General features: G+C 40.4%; 1 protein-coding gene across 1 annotated transcript in view; it reads right to left on the bottom strand.

The window, feature by feature from the left end:
* The window catches only part of schip1 (schwannomin interacting protein 1), a 39,015-nt gene extending 31,691 nt beyond the window's left edge, over nucleotides 1-7,324 (bottom strand). Inside the window, exons 1-2 of the mRNA XM_016256567.1 lie at nucleotides 7,101-7,324; nucleotides 2,591-3,169 (exon numbers count right to left, since the gene is read on the bottom strand). Coding sequence (XP_016112053.1) covers nucleotides 2,591-3,169; nucleotides 7,101-7,106 — 585 coding nt within the window. The 5' untranslated portion in view covers nucleotides 7,107-7,324. The remainder of the gene's footprint in view (nucleotides 1-2,590; nucleotides 3,170-7,100) is intronic.
* Nucleotides 7,325-13,246: the final 5,922 nt, after the last annotated feature.

Genomic DNA, 13,246 nt, shown 5'->3' with positions numbered 1-13,246 from the left:
CACACACACACACACACACACACTCACACACACACACACACACACACACACACACACACACACACACACACACACACACACACACACACTATCCGCTCTGCATGTGTCATCAGTAATCAGCTGCAAAGACTAGAGCCTAAAACTTGTAAAATAACAGTTTTACCATTTACAGCACTTTAAGAAGCCGGTCGCTCATCAGATGAGAAGCGCCACATACAGAGAAAACAGCTCTGAAAAATAAAGCCTTTTTTCCCAAGAAAATGGAATTTAAACCCAGAACACAGGGGCTCATATATTCAAACAAATAAGGTTAAACATTTCAAGAAGGTTACCAGTGGTTATGTAATAACCCCATAGGCTAGGGGTTGGTTAGAATATATCAATAAGATTTAAACAGAAACCATTCCTGAAAATTAATAAAACACAATAGAGAACTGAACAGTAAGTGCTATTAAATAGTACATACAATAAAAAAGGGTCCCAGAAATGCAGTCTCTGGTACTTTAGGATCACGCTTCACAAAATGAAGATATTTTGTGGGGTTTTGTTTTTGTCATACAATGAAGTCAGTGGGGGTCTAGTGTCGTTCGGGGCCCCATTAACTTTTATCGCTTGTTTGACTGTTCAAACATTCTTCAAAATATCACAGGAATGATCCAGGCCCATCCAGTTATTTTCCTAATGAAACCGCAGATGTAGTGAGGTTATGAGTCGGAGGCGTTCTCTCGTACAGCCTGATTGATCGGGTTTGTTCAATCACACACATATGAGCGTGTAGTTAAGACATCTGATCTCTGTCTGTGCTCTGCAGACACACTGATACCGCTCTGACACGCGTCCAGACTGTTACACAGTAAATGTGGATCCTCATCCGCTGGGATGTATGAACCCAGCATATATTTCAAGACATACTAAAGCAAGCACAGTACACAATGATCCCTGCTAATCAAAGAGCTAATAAACCAGCAGTATTTGGATCAGAACACCACGTCATCATCATCACTCGCTCGATCCATCAGACAGCACTGAGAATGAATCTTGCTGCGATATGACAGATGCCAATCACTGCACACACACACCATCATCCCATCCACATATCCCTGTTTGGAAATATAGTTATTGTTCATGAAAGATATGACAGCAAGACTCAACTGTACTGAATATGCACTGTAGAGTATTTCAAATCTTACAAGTATACTTCAAAAAACCTGTAATTGCAGATAATGCAATATTAATGAAATAAAAGGCCACTTAAGTGACCTTTCATGACCTTTTCATTACACTTTGTAATAATGTCAGTTTAAAAGTTTTACTTTTCATTTAAATCAATGTTTTAATAATCTTTTGTTGTTATAAAGAAGTACACTTGTTATGATTTTCAAATTGCAACTTCATCATTATAAATGTGTAATTACAAATATATTTAAATATGACTTATGCACTTTTCAGTACATTTAGCAGTGCTTTAACCATATTTCGAAGACAATAGAAGTAATTATGAAATATATATAGATTTTAGATGTGAAAGAACTTAAAAAATGAATAAATAAAGAACTCTAAAGTTCAGCTAAATGCATTTAATATGATTGCAAATGACATTCAGTTAAGTGCCAAAAATCATTACACTCAGTTTGCATAGCTGTAATACTTTAAGTATATTATTTCTGTAATAAGTATTATTTTTAAAAATAAGCTGAAAGGGACTGCAGCGCAAACAATATTTTGAAATTGAGATGCTTTCCATTGATGTGTGGTTTGTTAGGACAGGACAATATTAGAAAATCTGGAATCTGAGGGTGCAAAAAAATCTAAATATTGAGAAAATCATCTTTAAAGTTGTCCAAATGAAGTTCTTAGCAATGCATATTACTAATAAAACATTAAGTTTTGATATATTTACGGTAGGAAATTTACAAAATATCTTCATGGAACATGATCTTTACTTAATATCCTAATGATTTTTGGTATAAAAGAGAAATGTATAATTGTGACCCATGCAATGTATTGTTGGCTATTGCTACAAATATCCCCCAGCGACTTAACACTGCTTCTGTGCTGCAGGCTCACATATTAGAGTGTGTGACGCTCTGACACTGTGCTCACAGTGAACTGAGACGCACCGCTCAGTCACTATGAGTCAAACCACATACGGCTCAATCTCACAAGCCTCTATTTCACCCCCAAATGACAAGAAACCAGAGATCACCAAACGAAAACAAGACCCGTTTCACATGACCTAGCATTACTCTCACATTCACCTCAAATACTGCTAAATTACAATTATATTCAGTGAAATGTGACCTGGACATGATCATATGCAATTCGCTCAAATTCTTAATGAAATACTAGTAGAAATATAATATTTTCTGCCCCAAAACTATCAATGAAGAACCAGTGAAGTGCATCATTTCTGCACCCAAACTGCAAATATACTGACCGGTCCTAAATAAGCTTCCTAATCACAGTCTATTAGACATGACACACTAGAAAGCATTTAAGCAAATGTGAACCAGAACAGAGTTGATCGATTCTTAACCCCAGCGAGCATGAACAAGCTCTCCAGCAGCATCACAGACTCATGTGGACTCACGCTGGTGGAGTTGGTCCGGATCAAGCCGTGGTTGTGGTTCTGCTGTTCTCTGAACTGTAGGCCCGCCAAGTGTCTCTCCAGAGCGGCCCAGTCCATTGGTGGAAGTTGGGGTTCCTCCACCTCTTCCTCTCTGTATGGTCCCAGCCCGATCCCGCCTGCCACCTCTCCGGATTCCCGTCCCGTGACGCCGCTCCCGTGGCTGGGTTTGCCTGAAGTCTTGCCCTCGCAGGGCAGGATGGAGTTGGCGTTCTGCTTCAGCTCCTCGGGTACGGGACCTGTGAGAGGCGCTTTGACGCTCTGGAGCTCCTCCGCCAGGCTGCGGCGGTTAACCGAGGTCTGGCTGAAGTCCTGCTGCTGGTCGTCTGCGTAGCTCCCGCCGTACTCCCTCTCCCAGTCCACCAGCGCTCTCCTCTTGTACTGCTGGTAGTCCTCATCCTCCTCGTAGTCCTCCAGTCCGGCCAGCTCCAGACTGGGAGAGGACTTGTACTCGGAGCATGGCGTCACCTTGTTTGAGTTGGACTCAGAGCTGGAGCGACTGGAGGAATCGCTGCCCAGATCCATGCCATCCTCCCGGTAATCCTGAGACACAGACACAGACACAGACACAATGCATTAGAGACATACACTGCAAAAAACTTACAACCGTTGCTATTCTTAACCCTTGTGCTGTGCTGAACATCCTGCATTACTTTGTGTTCCTGGTCAATAATGACAAGCCTTTTAAAAATAGCTTGTGAATCTCTCGTTATTAGATTTGCTGTATTATCAGCAAATCTTGTTTTCTGCCAATTAGCCCAGGTTTTGAGTTTCTTTTTGGAACTGATTGATGATTGGATTCATTGACCAGAGCTCATGCAAAAAAAAAAGTAGGGATGCACCGATATGAAAATTTTGGCCGATACCGATAACCGATTATTCTTTATTTTTGAAAGCCGATAACCGATATGCTGGCCGATAAATCTATATCCAAATTGTTATATACTTTTTGAAAGCCTGATTACAAAAAAGGTCTCATCATTAAAAGCCACATCCCAAACACTTCAACATAAGCAGCCTAGTTTGAATGGTGTACGTTTTAAAAATATTTTTACTCTCCCATTACCAAATTTAGTCATAAAGTCTTACAAATAAATAAAATAATGCATAAATAATGCAACCTATGAATTAATTAGAGAACAGTCCATTTCTCTGGGCATTTTGTGTCTTTCTTATGAGGAAAATGAGGGAGTTTATCCCCTGCATTCCTTTTAGGCCATAAAACCAGTGATATCAGCATTGGTTACCATGGAACCAGAGGCCTGTTCTGCCTTTCTGAGGTGTTAGGTGCATTTCGGGGGAAGGGTCCATAGACCCTCGTAATTGGCCATTTGGTTAGGTGATGGGGAGTTCGATATTATTTGTTAAATATAACAAAAAGTTGTGTGTCTGATTGGTCCAAATGCTACATTTTCTTATCAGGCCGATACCGATAACAGAAGAAATGAGCATTTATCGGCCGATACCGATATGGTGGCCGATATATCGTGCATCCCTAAAAAAAAGCATTATTTTTGATAATTCTGGCCATTTTTGAAAATATTTTGGGAAGTACTTATACCCCGTGTGAGCAAAGTCAGTAAGTTTTAGGTGAATGCAACTATCATTTTCAGGAAAAAGAAACTCCTCTCTGGGTCAGAATGACCAGAACACAACATGAGGGTTATATTATTATAAAGAAAGATCAAGTGCTATGAGGCAGTCATGCATCCTATTACAGCCTAATTCATATATTTCAGAAACCAATTATTGCTTTGATCACCATATTCACGAGTCCTCTACCCAGCAGAATGAGCTCACTGTCCTTCAGTGTTTTGTGCTCTTCATCATTTTCTTTTCTATAACATTTGGGCATCAGACTGTACATCACAGATACCATCAACTTCGGTAAGATCGTCCCAAATTCCACAACTTACACAGATGCACGCAAACACACACACACACACACACGCACGTACGCACACATGCACACACACTCACACACACACACACACACACACGTACGCACGCACGCACGCACACACACACACACTCTCTCACACACACACACACACACACACACACTCACTCACTCACTCACTCACTCACTCACTCACTCACTCACTCACTCACTCACTCACTCACTCACTCACTCACTCACTCACTCACTCACTCACTCACTCACTCACTCACTCACTCACTCACTCACTCACTCACTCACTCACTCACTCACTCACTCACTCACTCACTCACTCACTCACTCACTCACTCACTCACTCACTCACTCACTCACTCACTCACTCACTCACTCACTCACTCACTCACTCACTCACTCACTCACTCACTCACTCACTCACTCACTCACTCACTCACTCACTCACTCACTCACTCACTCACTCACTCACTCACTCACTCACTCACTCACTCACTCACTCACTCACTCACTCACTCACTCACTCACTCACTCACTCACTCACTCACTCACTCACTCACTCACTCACTCACTCACTCACTCACTCACTCACTCACTCACTCACTCACTCACTCACTCACTCACTCACTCACTCACTCACTCACTCACTCACTCACTCACTCACTCACTCACTCACTCACTCACTCACTCACTCACTCACTCACTCACTCACTCACTCACTCACTCACTCACTCACTCACTCACTCACTCACTCACTCACTCACTCACTCACTCACTCACTCACTCACTCACTCACTCACTCACTCACTCACTCACTCACTCACTCACTCACTCACTCACTCACTCACTCACTCACTCACTCACTCACTCACTCACTCACTCACTCACTCACTCACTCACTCACTCACTCACTCACTCACTCACTCACTCACTCACTCACTCACTCACTCACTCACTCACTCACTCACTCACTCACTCACTCACTCACTCACTCACTCACTCACTCACTCACTCACTCACTCACTCACTCACTCACTCACTCACTCACTCACTCACTCACTCACTCACTCACTCACTCACTCACTCACTCACTCACTCACACACACACACACACACACTCACTCACACACTCTCTCACACACCCACACACACACACACACACACGCACTCTCTCTCTCACACACACACACACACACACAATGATGCCACATGGGACTTCCTTCCTGAACTCAGACTCCTGGTATAGTAACGCACGCTTCCTGAACACTCTTTCACCTGAACAGGATGTGTGGGCTTTGCCTTTCAATGCCAAACAATCGAGAATGAAACTCCTTCAGAACAGCAACGAGCTGGAGTACTGCACAGCTATTACAATGTACTACAATAACACATCTGAAAACACAGTACAGTCACAGCTAGTGCATTTCAGCGCAGAGCCACTAACTTATGAACGGAAAGCCAGCCTCCGTGTCTCATCTGTCTATAAGAACATGGTGGACATAAAACAAAGCGGGGACAGAATGTCTGAAGGTGAGGAGGTCAAATGCATTTTGTGTAATATCACCACATTTCAGAAAATGACTCCCAGTTGTGAACAAAAATCATATAGCTGGCAAATATGTGTGTGTGTGTGTGTGTGTGTGTGTGTGGATTATGTAGATCATTTTGTGTTATGTAATTGTATAATATTGTGTATATCATGATGTGACCATGATTGAACACTCACAGCTCATATGCATCTATCAAAACCTGTCCATTGTGAAGCTTTATTATCAACTGCATGCTCTCTATGAAGTCGGTTTATAAAATAAATGCTCTTTCTAAAGGCTCTTTCATCGACACTTAAGACACATTAGGGTCCTCGCGTGATTTGTCGAGATCAGGAGCTTTAATCTCACGAGACACCGGCCTTTGAGTCACGCAGAGAAAAAATAAAGAGAGAGAGAGAGTGTAAATCAAAGTGTCTTATGCTTTGATTTACATATAAGTGATTGCTTAAAGTGATTAAACACGAACATAAATGTGCAAGAAACAGCTGTGCCACTCTCTCTCTCTCTCTCTCACACACACACACACACACACACACACACACACACACACATTACAGCACACACACACACACACACTACAGCACACACACACAAACACATTACAGCACACACACACACACACACACACACACAGCAAAAACTGGCAAAGCGGTACAAAATTAATCCCATTATACTGGAGTCATTCAGCTTTCTAATGATGCATGATGTCTTCATAAGGACAGTGCATTCACTTCATTCACTCATGCATATCCTACATACCCGAAGCTCGATATACTCATGTGTTCATAATAACAGTCATATCAGTAACATCACGCACTGCTCTCCGCACCTCTCATGAAATCTCATCGGCATTACAGAAGCGCGCAATAGGCGCAGATTTAAATGAACGCACGCGAGGATCTCAGTCGGTCTCAAATGATGTCATGTTTCTAAATCAGTCCTCACACCCTCCCGTTAAACACCCGGGCGAGCACTGCAATCCCAGCCCCACGAACACGAGAGCAGAACTTACGGTCATCTTCTGTCCGGGCTCGTGGCTCTCAGGACATGCTCGTCGGGCGCACTGACGGAACGCGGCTCGAGGTTAAAGCTCCAGACGCGCGCGAGCGGAGAGCGTCCGCGCTGTAAGTCATGGCGGATCTCCGCTGCTTCACGACACCCCGGCGCCTCTCCAGCGGCCAGACGAGATAACAGGAACCCTCCCTCTGAGGAGCTGTCTCAACACCTACTGAGCTGCCTAGCTAGACAGCATCTGTGGTGGTAGAGGTAGTGAGAGAGCGCGCGCGTAAACGCACTGAGCTGCCCAACGCTGAATGTCCGAAAACGCTCCGTATGGAGAACTTGTTGCCCAGCATGGCTGATGCCCAAAATGTAACCCCGAGATACCAATAAATGCGTTGTTCTCATTGTCCAAAAATGCTCAATTATCCCACTGCAGTATTGAATATCAACATGTCTGTGATTAGGTCTGACTGACCACTGTGCCGATATTAAGTATAACGGCACTCCTCCCTCTGTGGTATTGAATACACATCAATATTCCATAGTTCATCAAAGTCACGCCTCATCAGCTCCTACTGGCCCTTTGCAGACCCTACTACAACAATGCATTCATAGTGTTAATGGTAACACTTTACAAAAAGGTTCCATTAGTTAATGTTAGCGTGAACGAACAATGAACAATACATTTATTACAGTATTTATTCATCTTTGTTAATGAAAATACAGTTCATTGTTAGTTCACAGTGCATTAACTAATGTTAACAAGCACAACTTTTGATTGTAATAATGCATTAGTAAATGTTGAAATGAACATTAAGATGAATAAATGCTGTATTGTTCATGCTGAGTTCATGCTAACTAATGCACCTTATTGTAAAGTGTTACCGTGTTAATCTGCAAATTATGCATCCACATAATATTCAAAAACATAGACATTAAATATGCTTTGAAATTAGATCTTAAAGTCAGCATGAAATGCAAATTCACCATATCTATTTTCGAAATGCATTTTATAATGCATTTTTTTTTCTTTGAGTTTGTAATTTTTAATTAAAATGTCATAACTGGAGCTTCAGTCTTTTCTCTGGTGATTTATGCTGGACTTCTGCAGTCATTTATTCTGCTTGTGCTGCGTTCGATTTGTCATCAGAGGTAGGAAATTCAGAGCTTCATTCTCAGAAACTCGGTCCGCCTCGCTCAACCCCAAGTTGAGAATTCAAGATGGCTGCTCCCTATGTGAAAAGTAAGTGAAAGCTACAAATACTAGAATATTTATAAAGCTTCTGTTATATTCCCGTGTCATTATTGAGTCATACACTCATTACTGCCCAACCTCTATCGGTGAACATGTTGCTATGGTGTGTGTGAGTGTCTGCAGTTGCAAAATGTGGTTTAAAACTTGGGTTTAAATCATTCACAGCTCCGACTTCCGAGCTGAATCGAACACAGCATTAAACCCTGCTTAAACGTTCTCAAATTCAACCTCAAGCTCGCATTCAGATCTGCAGCTCTCCATCCAATGAACAACCGAAGGATTGAACCAAGTCCCCGCCCTCTGAACCCTATATTCTTTTCTTTTTTTACAATGCATTTCACTCAGAGGTACGTCACAGTACAGAAGAAAATTTCTGTTGTTACTTGTGTTACATCACGACTTTAATCTTCTGTCTGCAGAAGCGCTTGAAACCATTTCTGAGTGAAAAGCAGAGCGCTCGACAAAGTCACCTTCATCAAACTGAGCATGTTCACTTGGTGGGGAAATGCATTCATATCTACTGTTTTCATCTATCATCTTAATTGCTTTCCACTGTCATTTTAGTGTGCGAAAGGACATTGTGGTGCATGTGCTCTGATCAGAACAGAAGAAAGAATACAGCTATGCATTTCAGTTTTAGATGCATAAAGAGATGTGTATTTCTATTTAGATCAGACAGAAAGATGAATACCAGATTAAAGGGTCTACATTTTTGTGTCATGTAAGGTTCCATTTTGATTAGGAGTGTTTATGTAGTCAGTCGCTCATGTAGACAGCAAGACAGTGCAGTAGAGTTTGAGACACAGCCCATCTCTCTCTCTCTCTCAAGCTCTGTTTCTCTCTGTTTCTCCAGGATGAGACATGACTTCTCAGCTGATATGGCTCAGATCGACGGCCTGCAGCCTTCAGTGACTCCCCAGTGTTTTTCACAGCCGTCACTGTGGGCACGAGAGGAAAGACGTCACAGGAACCTCTGCCCACTGCACTCACTGACCTTACCAGCAAACACAGCGGCAGCGACTGAGACAGGAATAGCACATCCACTCCGGCCCAGCAACGTCACTTCATTTTTGCATGATTACTCAGAGTTAATGCACTAGAATGGTTTTGTTTTGTACTGACTCACTAGATTTAAACAAGATGCTATTAAAGTCTTGTGAATCAGTAACTGTGTTGAGCTTCTGTGACAGTGGCTATTTTTTTAGCGCAGTCTCTGCACTTTCAGACATTTACTGCAGTGGTTTCCAGTGCTTGCACTGCACATGGCGTATGTCACCCTTATCAGACAAACCTGGTCCTACTCATAAGATCATTAGTAGGCTCCAACGCTTCAAACGGGGGTCAGATAAAGAGATATCCAAAGTGTGCAGAGTTGGGAACAGCCAAGCCACTCCAAACATACAGTATACACTCTAAATGTGACTGTAGACATCTTGATGATAAATGCCCCATCATCTCCTCTCGATTAGGTGCTTATGTAAAGATGAAGTCCACAGATCTAGAGGGCGAGACGTGGTCTGTCCCAAGCAAATTGGGATACTTAGACAAACATTTGACCACTGCACACACATTCCTCATTTCGCTCTACACCTTCCAAACCCAAAGCATTTTACACTTGATTACACAAACAGACATTTGAGCCTGTACAAATGGACTTAGATTTTCATTGCTTAACTGTCAGATCTTGAGACCATGAGGAAATTGTCTTGTGATGACCAGACTGAGCCTGTTTCTGAGCTCATGTAGGTCCAGAAACCCCGGGCAGATCTGTTCCCACCTCACTGCAACACCAAACAACTGTGAAAATTAAAGAAGAGTTCAACTCTTCTTAAGTATCAATTCAAAACTAACTGGCTGCACCACTTGCTTTAAAAATCATTTTATGACAGCCCCCTTTTAAGAGTGTTGTAAAAACGACATACTGTACAATTACATTGTTACTGTACTTTAGTATGTTTTTGTTTACAGTACTTTAGTATGTTTATGTATTTACATTATTTTATTTTATAATATGTCATTTTTATACTCTAGTTTTTGTGCACTTCATAGCCCAAAGTCAGCTCTTTTAGGGTTAATCAGTGATCTCCTCATGTTTTCTGATTCTAGAGATTCTAGATCCTGGTCCACCTAGAATTTAGCACATCTTTTGATAAGGTTTGCCACAAACTCTGTATTTTCATACCTAGGCAATAGGCAAAATGTTGTTTCGTTTGGGAAGCACAAATCACCTCCAGTCTTGTGGAGTTCCCCAAGGCTCTGTTTTAGGACCACTACTTTTTTACAATCTATATGCTTTCTCTAGGCAAAAAAAAAAAAAAAAAAAAACCTGCATGAAAAATACTCTGCATTACTATGCAGACAACACACAAACGTATATTTGTTCCAAGGCCAGGTAAAATTTCTTCTCCCCTCCAGTCTGTATATCCTGTACCCGTGATCTTAGCGGGGAAGTGGGGATGGCCGCCAACTTTCAAGCCTGGAAAAACTGAAGCTTTATAAGTACAGACCTCAAGCGCCTTGTTTGACATTACTCTCATCTATGCCTTGACATTGTTGGTGCCCTGTTAATGTTCTCCCCTTCTGCTCATCTTATGGGAGCGATGGTGAATCTGTCATTCACGGCTTCATCTCTTCACGTTTGGATTACTGCACTTAAGTGCTTCAGAGTTTACAATCTGCCCGTGTTCAAACACACACATCTTTCTTGTCCTCCAGAAACAACACGGGCTTCCCGTGGCTCAAATTCTACTCACCACTTTAAAAGCCCTACATGGTGTTGTACATTTGGCCAATTTGATTCACCCCAATGCTCTTGCTCAGCTTCTCAGGTCCTATGGATCCAATTTATTAATGTTTTCCGACTTTATATTGTCTTCTGTGAGTGGCAGGGGTTTCAGTGGTACTCTCTGTGAAATTTCATCTCTCCCTACATTCAAATCCCAGTTGTTTGCTCAAGGTTATTGACATGTTTATGTTCTCTGCCTCTTTTCACTGTATTCATTATTTGTCTTCTTTCATACTTGTTTGTTATGATGTGTTATATATTCCAGTCTGTGCTGTGCAGTGACTTTGAGTCTGTGAAAGGCACTATAGAATCAAATAAGAGAGAGTGCATATGTAGTTTATTCCAGCCTGGTCTCATTGTTTATAAGTAGGTATTAGCATGTAACATTTGCAGGTACAAAACTTAGATTATTGTACATTCGAATAGATGCTGAAACATACAATATGTACATATTGATAGTATCTAAAACATATTTACAGCTAAAGTAACAAAATATTTCTGAAACATTTATTTCATCAGGGTTGGGAAGGTTACTTTTAAAATGTATTTCACTACAGATTTCAAAATGCATGCTTTAAAAAGTAATCTGTAACGTATTTTGTTAGATTACTCAAGTTTAGTAACAATCTAAATACTGAATACTTAAGGTTAGAGGCATAAATGAACTTTGATGTCTTGTTTTTGTTAACCACCTCTAAATAAAAATGGGTGTCATGAATGCATTTAAAGCAATTATAAATTCATAAATAATGTTATGAGATTAATGTTTAAAATATAACATTTTAAATATAGAAATATGAACGGGTAGAGGGGAATAAATTATTTTAAAATATGAAACTAAAAAGCTGTCTTAATGAATGAGTCACATAATAATTTGATTCGTTCAAAAGGAACCGATTCATTCAGGAGTGAAGCAAGTGATTTTATAAATGTAATTGACTCACTCGCTCAGCTTATTCGTTCAAAATGTGGATTCATTCAGGAACAAAACAGCACCGTTACTCACAGATGCACAACTCTTCTGCTGTGGATTTATTTCAGTGGTTATTTACACTAAGCGGAAATAACTATATATTCTATTTACAGTAAGAGCAAATAACGATTGACTCTATTTACACTAGGTAAAAATTGTATTTTCTTGCAATAAGTGTAATAGTAATTAGATGCTATTTATGCTTAGTGCAAATAGTGGCAGGTATTTGCATCTCAGTACTGTAGTACATTATACAACAGTATGCAATAATAACATATTGAGTGTAAAGTTTCATATTTATTAAAATTATTAAATGGATGCTGCCTTAATTCTACCTTTCGTATATGTTCTTCATTTTTATTAAAAATAAATGCCTTTCAGATCTGATATGTGATGGGAAAAGGAGATGAATGGGAGCAGAGCGAGTTCGGCAAAAGGTGTATTCGAACTCAGATCGATCACGTCAGAACTTACTGCCTTGTGTCTTACTACCAACACCACTGCTGTTGTTATTTGATAGATGTCTTTTGTAATGATGTTTAACCCAAACAGACATTGGTGAAGAAAGTTACTGTAAATAGCCTCTGGCTATTTGCACTTAGTGTAAATATCTGCCTCTTTTCACTGTATTCATTATTTGTCTTCTTTCATACTTGTTTGTTATGATGTGTTATATATTCCAGTCTGTGCTGTGCAGTGACTTTGAGTCTGTGAAAAGCGCTATAGAATCAAATAAGAGAGAGTGCATATGTAGTTTATTCCAGCCTGGTCTCATTGTTTATAAGTAGGTATTAGCATGTAACATTTGCAGGTACAAAACTTAGATTATTGTACATTCGAATAGATGCTGAAACATACAATATGTACATATTGATAGTATCTAAAACATATTTACAGCTAAAGTAACAAAATATTTCTGAAACATTTATTTCATCAGGGTTGGGAAGGTTACTTTTAAAATGTATTTCACTACAGATTTCAAAATGCATGCTTTAAAAAGTAATCTGTAACGTATTTTGTTAGATTACTCAAGTTTAGTAACAATCTAAATACTGAATACTTAAGGTGAGAGGCATAAATGAACTTTCATGTCTTGTTTTTGTTAACCACCTCTAAATAAAAATGGGTGTCATGAATGCATTT

The sequence above is a fragment of the Sinocyclocheilus grahami genome, unplaced genomic scaffold (genome assembly GCF_001515645.1).
Source record: "Sinocyclocheilus grahami isolate Dianchi unplaced genomic scaffold, SAMN03320097.WGS_v1.1 scaffold1444.1, whole genome shotgun sequence".
Taxonomy (NCBI): domain Eukaryota; kingdom Metazoa; phylum Chordata; class Actinopteri; order Cypriniformes; family Cyprinidae; genus Sinocyclocheilus; species Sinocyclocheilus grahami.
Note: the sequence above shows the minus strand (reverse complement) of the source record. Positions and strands in the feature narration are given on the sequence as shown.